Source organism: Paralichthys olivaceus, chromosome 15 (genome assembly GCF_024713975.1).
Source record: "Paralichthys olivaceus isolate ysfri-2021 chromosome 15, ASM2471397v2, whole genome shotgun sequence".
In the NCBI taxonomy this organism is placed as follows: domain Eukaryota; kingdom Metazoa; phylum Chordata; class Actinopteri; order Pleuronectiformes; family Paralichthyidae; genus Paralichthys; species Paralichthys olivaceus.
The window spans coordinates 11,624,370-11,647,145 of record NC_091107.1 but is presented as its reverse complement, the minus strand read 5'-3'; the positions used below and the strand labels follow the sequence as shown (position 1 = coordinate 11,647,145).

Genomic DNA, 22,776 nt, shown 5'->3' with positions numbered 1-22,776 from the left:
CCAGGGCCACAGCATAATAACAAGGTTTATATAGGGCCGAAAAGTGGAGAAACACACACACACACACACAGAGGGAGATTCAGAGGGGCCCCTTGTTACTCATGCATGACCAGTCCATAATGCACTTCTGCTCTCTCACTCACCGTTGGCAGGACAACAGAAATACTGAGAAAAGGATTTGGGAAGGCAGGATTTGCCAAGACTGTGGGAACAGCCAGATTCCTCCTCACAGCACAAAAGACGGAGGAAGAGCAGCTCAACTGGCTCACTCTCTAATACATACAGTCAAAGCAGCGACGGTATTGTCCTCAATGGTATCACGTCCTCTCTCGGAACCCGATGCAAAGTGTTTTTCCACACGAATTGCACACAAACATTTGCAAAAAAAGAATGGTTTGTTGAAACGAAAACACTGGGGTAATATGAAGCTGCGTTTTCACTGCAAAACTAAGAAATGATGCATGATGACTGCACCCCCAAGTCAGATACTTTGAGTTGAGCGTAAATGTGCGCGGCGTGCATGAGCTAGTGTGTGTGCACTCATGTATCAAACTGTGGCTGAACATTGATCGGTCCGGCTCCCTGCAAAGAAGATGTGAACTGCCAGCTAATAGAGGAGCTAGCCTCAGTTATCCCACTGACTGATGGGAAATGTGATTTCATTTAGTTGTTGCTACAGACACTGTAAACATGTCATGTTTCCCCTTCAGTAGTCAGAGCAAACGGTAAACATACACACAGAAGGAGAGTGAGAGCGAGAGAGAAAGAGAGAGAGAGGCAAAGTCAGAAGCGTGTGCGTTCCCCTGCAGCTGTAGATGTACATCATGTACGTCTGTTGTGAAACTCTCGTGTAGATTCATTATATTAAATAGTCCAGCAAGGGCAAATGAGTTAAGTAATTAAGTTGTTTTTATCCTTATACACTCGAAAGTTGAATGCCTTTTTGTCTCCCACCTGAAAGTTTTGTTCGAGCGAGTTAATTAACAGCATCATCACGAAAAACATTACTGTCATCAACCTTTCGTAAAATTCAAATTAACATGGCTGTTGAGGATTTTTTATAATAATCTAAAAACAAAGCAATAACCTGATTCTAAAACAATACCTGTTAATTACAATTTTCTATGTGTTTTTCCAAACTCATAAATATGAGATGTGCCAGTTTCCTTTATTTTCTCAAATTAAAAAGTTACTCCAGATGCTTTTATTCACCCAGATCAACAAGCAGTTGTGGCTCCAGATGTAAGTTCCCATCATTCTTCAACAAGAAACTGTCAGATTGAGGTGCGACTCAGCAGAGACGTGCACAGACAGTTTGAGGGGCTGCTGCTTTGAAAACCTTGATCCTGCATGTCCCTGAATTGTTTTAAGTAGGGTTTCTGTTTTTTTTTATTTAAATAGTTATATTTCTATACATTGTTTCTTTGTACTTTTAATATAATTCTGTCCATGTTCCGTAATTTACTATTGAGAATAGAGTATCATTATCTACAGCATCCATCTTCCTCTGGATCCCACTATTATTGGCATGGCCCTTTTATACACTCGCCCATTACACCCCCTAATATGTACCTGTCTGATGTGTCTCCTGATGCTCAGCATGCTCTCCCCCACTCTCTGGTCTGGAGCCTCAAGTATAACGTTGTCCACAGCATTTTCCAGTTAAAATTGTTTATATTTTAAATAACAAGTAGTGGTATATACGAGTCTATACAGACTCAATGGTTTCAGGTGAAGTCAAGGAATTAGAAAGGAGTAGCCTTTATCTATTTTTATAAAATAAAGTGGAATACATACAATTTTAAATATGTTTATACACGTTCCTCTATGTTAACCATCCATGATCCATGTCATAGCTAATATAATTGATGTGTTTTAAACATGAAAAGTTGTGCTTTGTTCAGAAGTATATTGGTTATAATTATAAATAATATATTTGTCATTAATTATTACCACATATTCAAAAGAACTGGAGTCCTCACACAACATCAACAATATTTTGGTGCTAGTGTCACATGAAAGGGACTGACAAGCATCACTTTGTTTTACAACTCTGGGCCACCCTATCTCTCTAATAGTCTAATTGTATATGGAGCCACAACAGCAAAAAACATTGTATTACTATTTCCCTCCAGAAGGGCAGCCCAGCTAATGAGGGCAAATGGGCTTTTGTTTGGGCACCTTTAGCCCAGCCCTGTGTCAAATTAACTCTGGGAACAGACTGCATCCAAAATTCTAAATCACATTTCGTTTAGAATCCTAGATATATATTTTCTTAATTCAGAGAGTTAAATCACATTGAGGTTAATAACCTCCAGCTCAAGAGAGAACTGGCTGGGAAAGGAGCATAACAAGAGACAATGATTAAAGGAATCATTAACCATAGAGTTTATATTATCCTTCAATTCAGTCTGCGATACCAAGTTCATCAATTTAATGACTCTTTGCAAACTATTCCAAGTGTCTGGAACAGAAAACATGAGAGCTTTTTTACTAGGGCCAGACATCAGATATCTGTCTTGAGCTCTGCTCCATTCACGCTGCAAGCCCTTAGTGCTCAATTCAGATTTATTTATTTTTTTTCATAAAAAGCTGTTCCCATTATCTTTTAAAATGTGGCCAGTATCAGACTCCATTGTGAACTGGTCATAGCCCTTATGTTACCTGCATGTGCAGAAGAACAACATGATGTCACACGCAGCACGTTGTGTACAGACGTAAACAAGCAGAAGAAGTCAGTAATAAATATTGAGACCACCGATGTGAGTGTTTTGGATTTACTTTCTTCTAGATATACTTTCAAACACAGACCGGTTCCTCTACTGACTACCTCCGTCAGAGCTGTCTTCAATGTTTGTTTTCGCCAGATGACTCCCGCCCGCAACTTCGCCTGTGCAAAATTAGGGGAAATGTCAATCTTCAGACTGAAGTCGCATTTAAAAAAAAATCTGATCTGTATCTGATTTAGAACCACATATGAAAGTGGCCCAAATCTTATTTGAAAGATCAGACTCCAAGTGATTTGTGCTGTTTAAACAATCAGATCAGGGTCACATGGGGGGGGGGGGGGTAATCAGATTCAAGCCGCTTGTGTGAACATAGTCTAAGAATATGACTGGAAGAAAAGATTAGATCTTGGTCTTCTTGAATCCATTAGAGGATTTTTTATGCAACAGACTACATATTAGACAGGACAGGACACAGAAAATCTTAGGTCATAAATGATCTGACAGATGCCGCAGATTAACTGTCATCTGGATACGCGTAACCTTTATGCAGCTAAATTGGCCAAGCGCTGATATAAAGTTGAAGTCTTACTCCATCCACAGAGAGAAAGAGAGTGTAAAGGACACAGATGTAGCTTGCTACTGCAGCAGCTTCATCAGTGCAGCCTGAGTGCATTCTGAAGGAAACAGATCACTGTACGTATCGCTCTGAATAGAGGAAATTATATGTCAAGGTCCATAAAGCATGCACTTTATACATTATCAGAGACAGTATCCTTGTGGCGTTTATCATTGTAGGGAGGATGTACAACAGTGAATTACGATGACATCACCTCATTTCAAGCCATTTAGTTTCTCTGCTGCAGCTGACCTGAAGATCAAGCTAGTTTCCCAACTTCCATTCACATATTTTGACCAGAGCAGACGGACAAAGTAGAACTGCATCAACATGATGGGATGACAGACCTTTACCCCCATCAGTACCATTTCTGTCTCACTCGTGCTTGTTTGATATTTAGCTGTAAACAGGACTGCTCCAACGTTGGGCATGCGGCACATGAGGGATAGTCAGCAATTATCACTTCATGTTGGTACGAAGGCTTTCTTAGATTACCAATACATGGATGAAGACTGAATATTAGATGAGCCCTCTCACACAAATCTGATCAGTTAATCCATGACTCCTACTGAACATTTGTGCGAAATTTCAAAGGATTCTCTTGAGGCCTTCTTAAGGTAACTTGTTGATAAGGCAAACAAAGGTTTCCCCTTACAGTGTTCCTGGGATTTTGCATTCAGGAAAACGTGACAGTCGGACATAATGCCTAAGCCTCACATGTTCTTTGGGTTGCATAATTGTTGCAGTGAATGTGAAGAATACTAACATCATCAGGATTTGTACCAAAAAAAGGAAAGAGGGACCAGGTGGGACATGGAAGCAAGCTGGGAGGAAAATTTCACCGTGTCACCCCCCAGTGTGCTAACTATGCATAACTTATGTGGTGCTGGAAATATTGCTAAACTGGTGAATTTGCTATGTTTTTATTTATACAGAGGAATCCATCCCTTTGAATAGTTTTAGGTATTTTTCTTTCTTCTTCATCCCGGGCAAAACACCTCTTTCAGCACCTTCCCATTGCAACCCCGACATCCACAGAATAATCCATATCTTCTGTAGTAGCTACGCATTCATCAGAAAAAAACATAAACCCTCTTGAGGAGACCTCTTGGGAGACTCTTACATGGGGTACGTCATCAACTCCCACTGGTTGTTTGTGTGCAGGCGTCAAGTCTTACTCATCTGATGGATGAATGGCCTCTCTGCCACACACTCTAACTCTGGTGTATGAAGGGGCTCCAAGACCAAAATCTGTGGTGGTTTCACAGTAACTGGCCATGTACTTAATAATAAAGCATGTGCTTCAGTGTCTGATGTTATTGTTGTAACTTGGTATTTTTCACCAAATTTAAAGGAAGAATATCAAATTATGAGAATCTGACCCAGTATCTGGTTCAGTTAACTTACCAGCTGCATTTCTAAGTGAAACAAACTCTATATACTCACGACCTGCTGAAATAAACTTTAATGTCAATGACAAGGACGTCAAAATAACGTGTCCTAAATTCCCTTCCTCTTTAATTCGGTCACAGGACCTGCTTTGCCATTGGTTTGCAGTTTCCACTGCACCTCAAAAATCAGTGGTGCTTATTAATACACTTTTCATATCTTTGCAAGTGCAATGAATGGTGTCTGACAAGGGCGCTTGTCTGCCAATTGGAGTATTCTCATAAAGGAAGCACCCCAGGATGAAAGCCCCTGGTGATGCTGGAGAGAGCGATGTCAAGGGTACGAGAGTAATGAAACATCCAGATAAGATGGGGAGACGGTGAAAAGTGAGGAAGGAGACAAATAAAAGAAAAGGATACACAAACGTCTTGCATAAAAAACTGAGGGGCAGGTAAGAATGAAAAGCCGGCTCCATTTTCACACTGAAGAAATGTAGATAAAGACAGTATTTTAGACAGGGCCATCTGAATTGATATCGGGAGGACAATCCAATGGCCTTGACGTGTGGCTGGTTGCACTTTTGTCAAAAATATCAAATGTTGCCATCAACAGCTTTTTATGTTAAATTTGCAGCCATGAATCATCCATAATTTCTTAGAAAAACAGGAAAATGTGTGAGCCAGACATTTGTATTGTATTCAGGTGCTTTTCAAAGAGCAGAGATGATGTGGGCCTTCTAAAATATCACCTCTTCATTGTTACTCTTCATTTCTGTGATTGTACGTAAACATAATAAAGGGTTTAAACTCACCTTGCATGTACCGTTTGCTTGCGCTGTGTGATATAATGATATATATCATGTCATAGATAGAAAAACATCTACTATTTCATATGATGCTCTATTGTTTATTTTGTTTCGCCACAAATCACACGCTTGTTTTTCCCCCAATGAGGAGGCGCTCGGCGTTCTTCCACGCAGCATGGATGCAGGCAGGACATTTGCATAAAGGCAACAAAAACAAACATGAAGGAGAGTGAACGAGACGCAGAAATCATTCCAAACAGGACTCAGATGAGCCAACACAAAAATGAGGAGCTAAAAGAAAGGCGGCTTCTGTTGCATGGACGTGGTTTGGTAATGAAAAAATAAAACACGGTTTGCAAATGACTGCACAGACTGGTCCCCACAACAGATTAAACCTCCACAAACCTCTTTTAAATAGTATGATGGAGGTACAGCTGATTGCTCATAACTAACCCCAGACTTATGAATTTGCAAAGACAAGGCCTCAATTTATAAGGTCAAGAAAAAACGCATGAGCAACCGGTAATGAGTACTGATATATATAATATTGTTATGTGGATATGATCTGTACCAGGATATGACATCTTGGTCTTATCATACAGCCAAACCATTTCCATTGGGTGTCTGAGTTTGTGTTTGAGAACAAAATTCAAGCAGTGTCGAGGCTCATTTCCTGAATATCTCATGCATGGTTGCTGTTCTTTTTTTGGCTCTGTTTTTTTCCGCTACACTACCTTTGATTTATTTTTTTATTTCTCCTCAAACTCTCCGGGTTAATCTGTCCCTGCTCCTGCTCCGTATATGATGGCGGAGCAGATGTGATATAAGGATTCCTCTTTTCAGCATCATCCATCCAGTAACCCCCACATCCCTCTAATTCTCTCATCTCCCTCACCCTCAACCCATTTATGACACTCATCACACACGCACAGACACGCACACACACACACACACACACACACACACACACACACAAACACAAATGCACTCACACACAGACAATATTTGCTGTTCCCCTCATCCCTGTCTCTTCTCATCTTATCACAGCGAGGCTTTAAGAGAACGTTGGCACAGCAGTGGCCAGTAACATGTCACTCAGGATCCCAGCCAAGCCACAGGCACAACATAGACTCACATAACATCAGCTTACCCGGCTGCATTTTCTGCCTGTGCCTTCTCTTCCCTCCTACCTTTCTCTTTCCTGTTATCTCTTCTATCAAAGGTGGTCCGCTTTGAATGACAAGTATCCGCTGGATATCAGCGAATCTGCTGAGACTTTAGGGATTACGCTATTCATTTTGCTAATCAAGCTGGAAAGGGATGAAAGCACCGCAAGCAGTTTAAGTTTAATATTTCTGTTTGGCATAGCGTCAGTTTGAAAGTTTTAATTTGATACAAATTGGTTAAGAAATGCCTTGTAAATTGTTTTACATGTATATTCTAATTGTCTCAGGAGGCGTCTCTGGTATTTCTTGCTTTATTTTACCTTATAGGATGATATCTGTTCATCAGACACAAAAAAACACCACAGGTTTCATCATTTTGCCTGGAGTGAAGAAATGTTGTTTATTTGAATGGAAGGGAAATAGTAGGGAAAGACCTATGCAGCTGCATGTCCTTGTCGGCACTATGAATCCAAATGTATGAGAAATAAACTCTGAAATCAGCACATTTCATTCCAACAGCATGACCGAGCCATGTGCTTATGAGATAACAGGGTACATTTGATCAAATTATTGGATTACATGGAACTGATCATTTCCTTTTAACTTATAAATAGAGCTGCATTAGTGGCACATAAGCAGACATCAAGGCTAGCGGCGAGCGTATATTCCTTGATGCTATACAGGGAAATACATCAAATCTACATCTCAGATAAGAAAAACCTTTCAGTTGCAATAAATTCGCCATGTGGATATAAACATGTGACTTTAAAAGATGACATTTATTGCTGACATGATATTTCTTATTTCATACTATGTGTAAATTAGTTTTTGCTGCCCTGTGCGACACCCATACTCGCTGTATTGCAGGGCATCCCACTGGACTGTGATTGAATAGAAAAGGAATGATCCATATCTAATAGCAAATCTTAGCTGTCATCAATTAATACTATCATTACCACTTCTGGATTCCATTTTCACGCCAACCTTTTTCTCACCTTATTCTGTCATAATAAACAGCATCAAATCCATACTCTGCCATCGAATGCCTATGGGGGTAAAAGGTGGCTCCAGGATTATGGAGTGTGAAGGTCATCTCTCCTTTAAGAGGCCAGACCAGCTGTATCGAGGAACTACTAGAGATATGGCCTCTTTTTGGTTGGAGGCTCACTTTTAATAAGGTCAGGATTAGGGTGACATGCGCATTATGACGAGGGCTTATGGGGTCAGTGCTTACTCCTGGAGAGTGGGCCACCATTTACCAGCTCGGTGCAAGTGTGGTTAACTCTTTCTCATTATTATCGTCATGCCTGGAGATTTTGGGTGTATATCTTCAGTGTGTGCAGCTCATGTCATGTGTGTGCACGTGTGTTCTGGTTGGCATGTGTGTGCATGTGGAGAATAAGGCGTTGGAAGGCGGACAGTGGTGTGTCAGCTGTTGTAATCTAATGTTTGCAATGCCAATGTCTCTATTCAGGAATTCTTTTTCCTTGTCCACTCCCTTCCACTCTCCATCTCTGCTACAGAGTAGCATGATAATGTTGCTCTGAGGGGGCTTCTCAGAGGATTAGCGCAGATTAGCATTAGCTGGTCCATTTGAACTGGATACGCTCACAGCAGCATTAGCATGTTGGCATACTAACCCGAGGTTGTAGCCACAGAAAGAATTTGCAAAGAGAGATAAGGAAGCAATGCCAGGGAGAAATATTCTGTTTTCAAAAAGAGAAAGTATGACAGCTACTTGATTGACTGGCATGGATGTGTTTGCACCATTACCAAAAGCTTCCAACATTTCAAAAGCCCTTTTCCTTTGAGTCGTAATCACAGTTGTCTGAACTCTGTATTCCACATTACATGTGAGTCCATGTTTTTGCAAAGACAGTCTATTACTCCTCTTGTTTGGATATGAAATGGCAAGATGATATGAGCGGTTACAAGAGCGCTGCCAGGAACAATAACCGTTTTCTTAAAAAACAATATTCTGACAAATTCTGCTCTGACAAAAAAAAAACAAAGCTTTTATTAATGAAATGTCACAAAATCCAAACAAATAAATGAGTGCTGCCAAAAGCCAGAACATACAGCCAAGGTTACAACTGAAATCCAATCCATCAAATCTAATCCTGCTAAATTCACTCACCACGTTGGCCACAGATTAACATTTAAAATATAAAATGCCACAGTAGTAAGGCTCTGACTAATGGTGTAAAGTTATGCAAGCATCAAACTGTAGTATTGTATAAAAATAGTTTTAAAGTGTACAAACTGTGCTGCAAGACCCCACATCACAGATAGATGATGTTTATTTTAAACACACCAACAGCCAATTTTGGCCTCATTCACATCTCGCTAATAAGTCTTGCTGGATCTTAACTACAGCAGAATTTTGATTTGCTTCATCCGGTGGAAGCTTTTGACTTATGGGCGCAGGAGAGTGATGGAGTGAGTAATTGAGCTCACTGTGAGACAAACACTAATGAGTGAGATAAAGGAGAAATCGAGTTAACTGCTCCCCATTTTCAACAATAAGAGATGAGGAGAGACGGAGAGGAAGTGCAAAAGAATGCATCTGCTCTATGTCTGACTTGTCTACATGTTGATGTTTTTTTTCTACAATGCACAATGCCCGCTCTACCCGACCGAGGCAAAGTGAGAGAAAGGCAAATAGCTCTAAGATAGGCGGTGAAATTACCCGTAATCGGAGACCATTTAAAAACATAATAACTTCTTTGTTTCCACAGCGGGAGGTTCAGGACTGGGGAATCTATTTGATTAGAAGTGCAGATGAGTTAGCTATAAAACTACTGAGCCAAACCCTGGCCAGATTCATGGGGTTTGTGTGTGTGTGTGCAAGAATTAAATCTTACTGCCAAAAAAGAAAAATGTATAATTCTGGAAGAGGCAGGTTTAATAAAGTCCGGTGTCGGTTCAACTGGGGAGCTGGTGAAAATATCTCCTCCTTAAGCAGCACAAACCAGCAACAGGCTTACAAACCTACAAAAAAATTCAAACGGAGCATGAAAATATGTAATAAAATCCAGGTGGAAACGTGCCACAGCATCTTTAACAAAGATGTGTTTGCAGTAGCAAATTGTCACTGTTCCACTGAGGAGGACAGTGGAGGTAAGCTTAGGGGTGTGTGTCACTTAGGATGGTGGGAATAATGTTGTGTAGCATATAATGGATTTGCAATGTGGCAAACATAGACAGATGGTGGAGGGGGGGTGTGTGTCTGTGTGTTTTGTGTTGCTAGCTTGGACACACACACACACACTGTGCACAGCTCAGTGTGTGTGTGTGTGTGTGTGTGTTTGAAATCCCTAAGGCGCATTATGTATGCTGCCGCTCGCTCACCCAAGCCAAGGGTCTCAGTTCATTTGGTTTTTAACTGTTATAAATTGTCTCACTTGACTCCATCTTCCCGCCCCTCGACAACAGGCCCGGAGCAATCTTTACTCAGAGAGCGGCTCCGCTCCAAACTTAGAACCAGTGAACGATTTTGGAAAAGTCTGAAACGGGAAATGTAGAGGACACTGAGCCCGGCCGAGGGGGAGACGTCACACAGAGTGGTGAGAGCAGGGACACAACGAGAGGAATAGAGATATATAAAGGAAGAGTGTGTGTGTGTGTGTGTGTGTGTGTGTGTGTGTGTGTGTGTGTGTGTATTAGAGGGACTTGTCTTCCTTATAGAGACAAAAATCAAGTCACCATAACGTATATCATTCAATTTTAAGGGAAAGGCATGTTTTAAGGGTAGGTTAACATTAAGATTAGGTTATGATTAAGGTTAGGTTTAGGGTAAGGGTTTAGTAAGTAGCAACTATGGTTAAGGTCTGTGTGTTTTTTTGTCTAAGACCTGGACGTTCCTCAATTTACAAGCAAACAGGGAGGAATGAAAGATAACGGTGTGTTCTTAATACCACATTACTTTTTCTTTTTAATCTTTTATGACTTTTCATTATCTTTTACTACTCTGATGAAATTGGATGCTTCATTCTCTGCCAGAGATTGAGAATATAAACATTCATTCTTTACTTTCTGACAATGTGATAAAATTATCTTTTGGACTACATATATATATATATATATGTGAGTCATCATAACACATTTGAATTATTCTGCTCTATATTGTGATGATAATCATGCACCCTCTTTGTGCATGTGAGTGTCTGTGAGTGTCTGTGAGTGTCTGTGTGTGTGTGTGTGTGTGTGTGTGTGTGTGTGTGTGTGTGTGTGTGTGTGTGTGTGTGTGTGTGTGTGTGTGTGTGTGTGTGTGTGTGTGTGTGTTCATAGGTGTAAGGTTCACCGTGTGAAAACGTTTTCAGTTGGATGTAATTTCATACCTGTATTTCTCAAAAGTAATCAGTTAATTACAACCTTTAAATATAATGTGTGTTCTCCCCCTAGTTTCACTCACTTTCTCTCTCACATACAAAAACACACACAAACACACACACATAGATAGAAACCTGAACACACACACACATTCACACAGTCATCAGAAGAGATTGCACAGTTCTCCTTTTGCTCCCATGTAAACCCCAACTGTTCTCTACGTTACCGCTTGCCTGAGAAATAAGGGCTGACATGAAATGCTGTATATTAAGTATATGATTCAAAGTGGAAGGAAGAAGAGTTCAATTTGAGTTTCAGACAACATCTGTATACTTTTACAACATTAGATGTGTTAAGAAATGTCGCTCATGCAAAAGAGTGTCTAATAGCGTTCAAACAACAAATTAAGATGTGGGGGGGGCACAAGCTGATGATTAGACAAGGGACTGTAAAGTGACTTCTAGCAATAGTGTGAATACAAACACACCCACACACACACAGACACACACACACACACAGAGAGAGAGAGAGTCAATTAACGCGAACATGTGTCTTCAGGGAATTATATTTCAATTAGCTTTAGATACTTCTAGGCTTCCTTTGAGACCACAAACTCTGAAGCAAGTGCATAGCTGTGTTATTTGTGGATGCAGTAAATCCTGCTTTTCAATTAGTATCACGCAATAATTCCATTTCGTTACATAAGTACAAGTAAAGCAATTTAACACTAAATCAGTGTTTTGTGTGATATTGAAAAACTGTATCATTAAACTGAAGCGTAAACACAGAGAACGGCTTGTGCAGATCCAGCAAACCGAGCTGCATTCTGAAGCTGATTTCTAAAAAAATTACAGCAATGAGAAATTAACAAGTATGAATATCTATTAGAAATGCGTAATAGCCATCAAGAGGAAATGAACACCGTCATTAAAAAGGGATACGAGTCATTTTGGGGGATTACTTTGTGGCATAGCAGCATGTGGGAACAGAATGAATAGTGACTGTAGGAACACCTGAGGGATTTACTGTGGATATGGCTTTAATGGACCATGAGAGACCTAGAGAAGGGATGCGATAAAGTAAAGGAAGAGAAGAGGACGTGCATGAAAACTTCAAGCCAGTTGTATCTTTCTGTCCCTTAACCATTATTCCGCCCCTTTACTTTAAGCCTTTCACAACATATTAGTGCAGTGCCTGTCTAAACCTGCCTGTTTGGAATGGGCTGTGAGGGTCGTTACTTGGTCTGTGGTGACACCGGTTGCAGCTTTATCTTTAAACTGAGAAAGTCCCCGTCAGTAATTGAGCCAAGTCAAGTAAAGAATGGCTGCAGAACCCTGAGGCCTCTCCACCACTGCTGCACAAAGAGCTGTTCACCTGTTAATTAACAAAGTTTGGTGAGGCTCGTCTCTTCATTCCAAGTTTATTAATATCAAACGTATCATGTGTTCAAACACTGCACCTCCAAGTGTTGAAGGCCGTAGTTCTTGAGATATTCCACATACAAACAGTGAGACAGATTTCTGGAATTATTACATCGATTCCCTGCACTGCTCCTTAACTCAACATTAATGTGACGGAAATATGTCTGTGCTCTTAGAGAGAGAAAGGTATCCTTCAATGTGAGTCATAAAACCAGCAGCAGTGGAGTAGGAACAAAAACGCCATAACTTCTCAGCTTCATCCCATGTTTAGTCCATATTATCAGATCAAATACAGTCGGCAAAAACAAAAGAATCTGTCTGCTGTTCTCTCGCTGCTCTGTCTTTACACTGCCAGGTTTGGTGTGTGCACAAGTCGGAGAGTGTATTTGCGTGGGGGTGTGCATGTTTTCGGTGTACACACTCAATATGGCTCAGTGCGTAAGAATGGCTCTGTACACAATGCAGGTCCTGCTTTGCTTTGGATGAATTCATTTCTGTCAAGAACAGACACGGAGTCCCTAAACAATATCAGAGTTGGGGCAGAAGAGCTGAGGGAGTAGTCAGAGTCACGGCTGTCCATATCTTTATCTCCGTCGGAGAAAATGATTACTGTTACATGTGCTACCAAGTCTCCAGACTCTGGCCCTCTGGGACTTGTATGAAAAGGAGCTGTCAGATGAAAGGGCACATAACATAAAAAGAACATTATGTAGGCTAAGACTTGTTAAGAGAGGAGACGATACATGAACCTGTTGAGCACACTTGTTCAATTCTGTGTGTGTTTAAGAGGGAGACAAAAAACTATGTCATTATCTTGCGTTGTCCTTTAATTTCTAATTTTCTTCAGTTTGAACCTCTTTTTAACCTTCGTCTTTCCTCCAGTGAAAGATTACAAACGGCCTCTGTGTGGAGACTTTTAATCCAAATAGGTGATTGTGTTTCCATCTCTTTATTCTGGAGTGTCTTTGAGATTAGTGACACATGGCTTGTCGAAGACTGCAGCTTCAGATTAGCCACTCGCTAATCCTTCAGAATTCAATGCTAATACAGACATCACATAAGCATGAACGCGTACACGCACAGACCAACGCACCCAATAATACAATCAGTCTGTGGCTTTTCCAATGTACTGTATGTGCTGCTGCTTTACTTGCATGGATATATTTCTGTATATTTAAGTTTGAGTCTTAAGGAAGAAAAAGAAAATATTCTAAAATAACTGATAAATTGTTGAGTCTGAATACGACCATTTAAACAGCATTTTCTTTCCTTAAATCGAATAAAGTTGTACTCAAAATAAGCAATAGTCAAATTGAGACATGTGGAACTTTGTGATTTTAGTCACATTATGTAAATATTTATACGTCCTTGCTCATCATTCAAATGTACACAATGACCTCCGGCATTTCTAACTGTTTTATTTGTTTCTGCATGTGAACATTTGACAGTGTATTTTCTTTTCTGGCAAATTAAAGTCTCTTATCACACGATTCCGAGTAAAGGCACAACAGTTCATGTTGCAACTTGTACACAGAAATAGCCGCATGTTAACATTGCAGAAAAGCCCCATCAGCTGATATGTTAGCTGAGCTTGCATACTTCTTTCACCTAGTGGGAGGTCTATTTAGAGTGCAAACCCTCTGTCTGCTGCTGCAGCTGAATCCACCTGTGGGCTTGTGATCTCACTGCTCTCCATAGGGGGCTGTATTTGATCTCTCCCTTCTCTCACTTTGGGCTGGCTTTAAGATGCACATTGGCAAAGAGTTGTGACACACAGCTGTGATGAGAAAAAAAAAAATCCTACACCGATTCATGGTAAATGTCGATTTGGGGATAATAATATTCTGTATTTGTAACAAGGAGGTTGTTAGCTCACACAATCACCTTCATATGATTCTACTGGAAAATAATAAATATTCAAATCAAGCTACCATCATCTTCTTCAATTTAATCCTGACGACATACCTGTGATTAACACAACCACCCATGATAGTGTATCATTGCCATCACAGAGCTAATTACTCCTGAGTAACTCGGTGGATCAATAATAATGTTTTACAGGTACTTGACAAATTTTACTTATGTTGTTACTTATGTATCAAAAGGAATATTTGATTGGTAAAACCTTTTGCCTTTCGCTATCTAATATTAATGAACGACACAGTTAGATGATGATGATGATGATCTGGCTGGCATTGCAGTGTCATTCTTTGTCCTCACATCATTTTCTGGAAGCTCACAAAAGCCTGTTCGAGATTTCCACAAGCTGGTTTGGGAGCTGAGCTACTGGTTGGCACTCTGTACTCCACAGGATATTTGCATACAGCTCAAAACTCTTCAACTCTCTCTATGGAGACTTGGTGAGTTTTTGCCACCAATCAATCACACAGCCATCTGTTAATGGGGGTTTATTTAGCTTAATAATGACTCTGGCGTCCTTTCTCTTCCTGCCTTATTTCATCCCGAAGCCTACACACTCAATTCAACTTGTCATAGATGCACATTACAGAGCTGAACCTCGCACTAGTTTATTCATATGATATGAAAGAGCTTGAACTTGAGCCAAACTGGATTTTGGGGGAAAACACCAATAACGACATTAGGGAGGTAAACATTGTAATGTATCAGCTGATATATTTATAATTTTTTTATTTGATTCTTAAGATGTCATTATCAAACCCTTTAGGATAAAGAAACATAATTAAGGCTGGATATTCTAAAGATTATATATAAACTTTAATATATCACTATAAATAAAAAAACTAAAATACAGCATTTCCTAAAGAATGAATTAAAACTATAGCAGTAACGGGGTGCATATGCACAAAGGTCACTCTCTTGCACAACAGATTCAGAGTGACAGATGCACAGACTAAGTAAGAGAAGGAGCTGCATTGCATGATACAATAGCAGCAGAAACTATGAGCAGGAGCAAGCACGTGGCAAACACAGCTGCCAATAGCACTGCACCCTCCAAGCTAGACATCTCTTATGTTTTTATGAGAAGTGTAAAGAAATGTTGGTTTATGGTGAAATTGCGGCGGCACAAATTAGAATGTGGTGTGTGGCCAAAGCCTAGATAATTAATGGGAAACACATATTTAGAAGTTTAATTAAGAAAATAAATGTAAATTATTCTTTCTGCATTATTTATCCTGTAAAATAAAAATGTTCATATGGGCTAACATAAACGCTGATGGTGTCACATCTGTAAAAGGCTCATATCAGCTGATTTTTTATCAACCAGCTGAGAAATTGATCAAGGTCCCGCATGAACAGGTGGATGTTTCACTGTTAGTGTTCCTGGAGCAGTTCTGCTCTGCCATGAGAGCGTGTTAGAATCCGACCACATTCGACTCCAGCCTCCTCATTTCTCTTTTAACTTTTTTAACACCTGGACTAACAAAAGACTGGCTTTGAAATCCCTCGGGAGAGAAGCAATGAATCCAAAGTGGAGGTCTGTGTGTGTGTTTGACTGTCTGTGTGATTCACATTGAGCCAGTGCTGCTCCACTGAGGATTCTCAGCATTGAAGCTTTGTGGCATCGGTATAAGGTACAGAGCCACTCACATGTTCTGGCCATCAAAGCAAAGCCATGAAAATGAATACATCACAAACACACAGAAGCAGGAGGGAAGAGTGCAAGTGAGCAAGAAAGAGAGAACATCTTGTTTCTCCGGTGTAATCAGTGGCTCTGCAAACGCGCACACACACAAGGCCGCTTGTTATCAGAAGATTTCCCACGCTGCTGTGCTACAAAGCTCCACACCAGGATGGGAGGATGAAGCGAGGGAGGAATGGACGGAAGTACAGAGGGATGGAGGGTCAGCCTTCAGCAGCTTAGACTCACTGCGGGGATAAACACATCCCTCAGCGGGGGTTTGTATTTAGGCTAGCAAGATCAGAGTTCAGAACAGACAGACTAGCAGGCAGGCAGAGCGACAGGAAACAGACAGAACAGCAGAGATAAACAGACATCCAAACAGCAAACAACAACCAGTGCACATATCACACATTTTAGTTGTGAGGACTGCACATTCCTCCTCCACAGCCTCTCCTCCCACATTACGCTTACATCAACTCCTCTTCTGGAACATCTCACTCTCTCCTCTGTCGCAGCCTCTATCTCCCCTCACCTGCCGCTCAGCTACAAGCTCTTACGCAAGAGGAGCATTTGCATAACAGGCTGTTTTCTCTGGCTCCGACACGGGCACATGAGACGCTGTGGATAATACTGTATGTTAACAACTCGACCTGTTGGTAAACAACAACCTCCATCCCAGCACTCCACATTCGCACCATGCATGCAGGGGCTGGTCGGTGACAGAGACGTGGATTTGGATGTCTGAGCTGACGTCGGGCCAGAGGGGCTGAAACAGCTGTCATTTACAGAGCGCGCCACGGATATGGCTTCTGCAAGGCAGACTTCATTCAGTTGGAGGCTGACCTGCCTGCTGTGTGGAACCTATACAATAATAGGTCTTGCACCAAGAGATGACTGTTCAAATCAAGCAGCCTAGCATTATCCTCTTGAGGGTGAGAGAGAGGGTGGGAGAGGAGAGAAAGAGATTGATGCGAGTGTGTGCGTGGCGGAGAGACCCACATGAAATGAGACGAGCATTCTGCTGTTACCAGCATACTTATGTCTGTGCTTAGTCCAAATCTACATCAGCAACACGAGTGTGCCGCCCTTAGGAGACCATAGAGGAAAAGAAAGGCTGCAGTGCGAGTTGTCAGATATACCGGATATCCTAAGATACCTCATTACAAACCAATTCATTAAGTCAAGAAGGGCCTTAATCATGTCTGGTTATTAAGGATGGAGGGCTCTCATTCTCCTCCTCTCTCTCTCTCTCATGTGCACACACACATGCACTTCAAAGAGACAACAACAAATGATCAAGGGAATCAAGCACAAATGGATCTTTCAATTGGGATTTCTCATTTACTCGTGTGGAAAACCGCAGATAAAGTCAAGATGATGCTGATTTAGTCTTTAGTGCTTTTGTTATCTGCTGCCTCAAATACACCGGGGTGTGGACTTTATATCACAAAACTGAAGCTCAGTGTGACGAATGTGGCCCCCGCTGTCAGACTGACAAGTTGTTTCAGAGTACAACCATCATCCCGCCCACCCGCCACTGCCAAACACAACATGAGCATGTGCATCCAGAAACTCAGGATGTGCTCCCTCTTTAATTTCACACATAAAGTGCTGAAATTAAAGAAAATATATTGTTTCATTTCCTTGAATGTGTCAAGACTTCGACACCGTGTTAGAGCTCATTAACAAATCACCACAAAAATACAACTGGGTCTAATTCATGCAAGTTTGTACCAGAGTGGGAATATTCTGAAATCTAGAAATATTCCAAACTACAGTGGTGTCTGCATGGTGTGTGGTGTTAATGCATCGAAACATCATATGAACTTAAGCATTTATAAAATAGAAACTTGAATTGTCTATTCATAGCCGTCAAATGATTGTAGCCAAAGAATTATCTTTCATATTGACCCATAGCCTTTAATCTGCTGTCACTTAGACATTTGTCTATTTGAGGCACTCATGTATTAGAAATGTAAGCATAGAAGAAACATAAAGATGGTATATAACTGCTTTGTATTAGCAAAGGTGGTTTCCATTTACTTTCTACATTTTAATGATATTTATTTATTGTACGACTATGAAAACACATAAGGAAGCTCAATTCAGAGTGACCTTGACCCCCAAAGTCACCTTTCTGGTTTACAGCCAGTGCTCTGACACCCTGTTTATGGTCTTAAAATCAGAATAAAATTCAGATTGCCATTAAATTGGTTCCCATCTTGTAACCTGGACGGTTATCAGTTGTACAGAGTGATACTTATGGGATATATGAGGCTTAAACTGAGAGGGGGACCGACTCTAATCTTCTCAGCAGAAAATAAACTTTGGAGAATTTAATTTGGAGTCCTGTCATTCATATAAGTGGACACATGTATCTAGAACTCATCTGAGGTTAGAAAACAACAACACTGGAGCTGACGGTGCGCACAAACACTGCACCTGCACCTTAGAAACACAAGTCATGGTAGAATAATGAATAATTGAATAGAAATATGAGTATATGAGAGCTGCTAAAGTTACAGATACAAGCGGCAGGAAACTGTTCTGTGCGTAAAACGCGTCCAGCGTCTCTATGACTCATGGAAGTGCTGCGAGTCAAAAACAAACCGCGGAGCTGCTCGTCTCATGGTGAAGGTGTGTCGTCTTCCTGGAGGGCGCGTTTTTTTCCTCATCACTTACGCACAGGACCTGACAGCGTGGACGATCCGGGAGAGACGCACCACCGCGCACGGCCTCACACAGTCGCACTCCCATTTACCTCCAAGCTCCCATCATTACACCGCGCACGTTTGCAGACGAACGCGCGTACATACACAAGAGAGTGTGTGAGAGAGAGAGCTCCGCATGTTTCTGTCAGGACCCTCGTGTGACCGCGCGTTCTGCCCCTTGCTCACCCTGCCCCTGCTGCTGGTCTGCACCATGCGCGCGTATACACACACACACAAACATTACGCACGTAGCCTGCACAAAAACACACGCGCACGTGCACACACAACACCACTCGCCCCGGACTCACCTTTTAGAAGAATCCCGTAAATAGTGTAGAGGGTGAAAATCAGATGACTCTTGAGATTCATCCTGTCTTCTGCTCCGCGTCTCGCTCCTGCTCCGTTCCGCACTAAGCTCTCCTCCTCACCGTCTCTCCGCGCTGAAGCTCAAACCGGGACGGCTGTAGTCGGCTATCCAGGTGGAGTTGAGGCTGAGGCGGGCGGCGGGTCTTTCTGTGCGTCCCTGGGTAGAAGAGGGTTCACACACACAAGCGACTTCACGACCCCGGGGACTGGTGTCGCTTTTGGAAACGGAAAGGCTCCTCTGGGGTCCTGACGCACCGGCGGAGAGGTGCTGAGTATGCTGAGGCTGAGTTGACGGGACTGTGGACAACAAAGGTCGGGCTCACGGACTGAGAAGAGTCGTGGTCCTCTGGTGACAGATGCTGCCTGACGCTGCTGAACCTGCCCTGCTCTGCTCTGCTGTGGCGCACACTTCCACAGCTCTGGGAACACGAGTGGAGAGTTTGAGTCCCGCCCACCACAGCCGTGATGGACGCCAGACGTGAACCAATCAGATCCGAGGCTAAGGTAGGAGGGGGGGAATGGGGAGGGGGGGGAGGGGGGTTCACTGTTTGAAATACACTGTAAAAAAAAAAGATTAATTGAAATATTAATAAAGTTGTTTTTAGACTTTGTTTACATGTCAGGAAAGCTTTCCCAATGGAAATGTCCATAATTGCTTTGTTGTTTTGGGAAAGATTGGATAACTCAGTTACTCCTGTTTACTTAGTAAAAAATAAATCGATGTAAATACATAGATGCTGACATGTAAAGAAATATAAAAGAAAAAACAAGCGTGTAAAAGAACACAGAAAAAGAAAACAAGTGGGGGTGAACAGCTGAAAAGAATCTAAATCACATTCATATTTGTATTATTATGGTTATTAAGTAGAGCTGCGTAATTAAAAACAACATCAATGCATCTCCTAAAAAAAAAAAATTCCTTCTGGATTAAAAGTACGTCTCTCTCTCTCTCTCTCTCTTTTGTCCACCCACTTCTCCTCTCTCCCTCATTTCTCTCCGCTCCACCCAACCGGTCAATGCAGATGTGCGCCCACATTGAATTTGGTTCTAGAGTCTTCCTCCTCTTAAAAAGAAGGTTTTATTCTCTCCAAAGTCACCAGTACTTTTTCGTTGGAACTGTTGGGTTTCACTTTAATACTGTAAGGTCGTGACCTTATTATTGCCTTGAGATAATGCATGTTGTGATTTGGCACTATACAAATAGGATTTAATTGAATTGAAAATAACAGTCCTACAAACTCAAAGCCACATAGCTAAATAACAGGTATTAAGATGTAGGAGGGCTAAATTGGCCGCCTGCTGTCACTCCTTTGAGTCAGCCACTGCAAAACCTGGGAGAGGCTTCAGCTATTTGAGTGTGATTCTGGATTTCACTGTGTTAGATGTGGTGAGAGATGTTGCTTTGACTCAAACCTCCAGGATCAGCGTCCAACCCGAAATGCAAGCAGATCTTTTTTTACAGTGCACATGTAAAATGGGCTCAGAATTCAAAACAGAGGAACAACATGCAGACATGCTTCTGAGCGTGAGCTGTCCCTCCGCATGAACTGGGCAAGTTTCATGTTTCATCACTTTGCTGCTCCGATGATCACAGCTAAGAGTGCTGTGAGGAATTGAGGTTGACAACTGCCTATGAGCTTTGAAGATTGTCTTGGAGAGGACAATCAGAGGGGTAGAGAGGTGAGGTGGGACGTGATGGGACAAAGAGTTGTGTAGTTGTAAGGGACAGGGGGTGGAAGTTGTCCAAAGCCCTTTTGGAAAAAAGCTGTTTGGACTAAAATAGAGTGAGAGAAGTACCACAAAACAAGTGGCTGATGAGACAGCAGTGTGGGCAGAAAGGTGCCCAGGCCACGGCTGAGGTGTGTTGTTTGCCTCGGGTAGATCCAGACGTCTGTTCTGTCTGCAGCAGCACTGTGTTCACATACTGAGACCCGGGTTGAGCTCAGGAACACAAAAAGATGACAGTGCTTTCTGAACACCTGCCAACAATAGTGTCTGTGGCAATAAACACAGGAATGAGTGAGGATTGTTTATCACAAAACTCTATTTGAGCAGCCCCAAACTGGTTTGTTATGCTGCATGAATGATTATAAAGAATAAGTAAAGTCTGATGCGACAGCAGATAACACTCTGTGCATATCACCATTGATTTTATGGACGAATCAACAAGAATAACAACAACGTCTTCTCAGTCACACAACTACGGCTACATCCATGTATGTTTTTTGTTTAAAAACACACAAACTCTGCAATGGTTCCAATCACACGAGACGCCTCCACCACACAATGTGGACAATGAACAAGTGTTGCTGGACCCGTTGTCTTTGCTTACAGTTGTTGTGAAGTTGAATTCAGAATTTTACAATGATACAACTGCTTACATGCATAGGAGACAAGCTATCATTTGAATAATATGTGGCAATTCTGAAACTGTTCTAACAACAAAAGACGAGGCAAAAACCAAAATGTAGCAGTATGGATGAAGCCTCAATCTTTTAGCAGCAAGATCCACTTGTCTTTACTTGTTCAGGTCATTTAAGGACTATCATATCAGAATGCACAGACATGACTCATGGTTTAGAAACTGTTTATTTATATTCCGAATTGCTAATAACTTGCATTAACTCTCAGCCCAAGGCTCTTTCTCTTCTGCAAGCTGGTAATTTCAGAAACACACTTTTCAAAGATCCTGTTTTTTTCTTTTCATATGAACACAACGTCTTTTTCAACACACACTTGTACATCTTATTATTAACTTTTATAACTATTGTCTTTCAAAGGTTCCATTATGCCATAATTTATGAAAAGAGATACGTCCAGTTTACTGCTTTGCTATGCCTGTTTGATGCATTGTTAACTCTTGAGGTAGTCTATAAATAAAGGTTGTAATTTATATTATTATTATATTTATGAGGACACTTATTGACTTACATTTCCCTCACCCCCTTACACTAACCTTCACCATCACAACAAAATGTCTAACCCCTAACCCACACCTATTTTAAATCCTAACTCTAAAGCCAAGCCTTGCTCCTCAAACAGACTTTTGAAGTTGTGAGGTCCCAACATGCCCTCAGTCTGTGAAAGAGTCTTGCTGGTCCTTACAAAGATAAAGAACAAGTCCACACTCATCCATTGTGCTGTTCTTCGTTTTGAGGCAAAGGTTTAATTCTGTTTGTTTAAGACATTCTATAAATAAACTTGACTTGACTTATCGTTTTGGCTTACTCCACCTTAAAAGGGAGGGGGTACGGTGCTGCACACTTTGTAATGGCTCATTTCACACTCTCACAAAGTGGTTAGTGCCACCACTAGAGTCATAGCAAGGAACCATGGGGTGTCTTTTAAAAAGTGTTAGGATCCAAGAGAGAGGCCGGTCAGTGGACTGATAGAAACAGTACATTCAAATTTCCGCCTCACCTGGGATTGTCCGAGTGCTCCAGATGGTGGACAGACCAGTCTCTCTCCCTCCCTCCCTCCCTCACACACACACACACACACACACACGCACACACACACACACACAAACACATGCTGCCACTAATGCACACCCTCCTCTCAGAGTTTCAAGTAACCACCACCTGCTCCTGGCTGAGGCCATTGTTCACTGGTCCACCTAATGTAGGCTGACACATGT

General features: G+C 41.5%; 1 protein-coding gene across 3 annotated transcripts in view; it reads right to left on the bottom strand.

The window, feature by feature from the left end:
* cadm2a (cell adhesion molecule 2a) overlaps nucleotides 1-19,574 on the bottom strand; it is a 199,988-nt gene extending 180,414 nt beyond the window's left edge. For 2 of the 3 annotated variants that reach the window (XM_020086031.2, XM_020086032.2), the window contains exon 1: nucleotides 19,082-19,574. In XM_020086031.2, coding sequence (XP_019941590.2) covers nucleotides 19,082-19,142 — 61 coding nt within the window. In that variant the 5' untranslated portion in view covers nucleotides 19,143-19,574. The remainder of the gene's footprint in view (nucleotides 1-19,081) is intronic. The other variant, XM_020086033.2, reaches the window with a different exon arrangement.
* Between the last annotated feature and the right edge of the window lie 3,202 nt (nucleotides 19,575-22,776).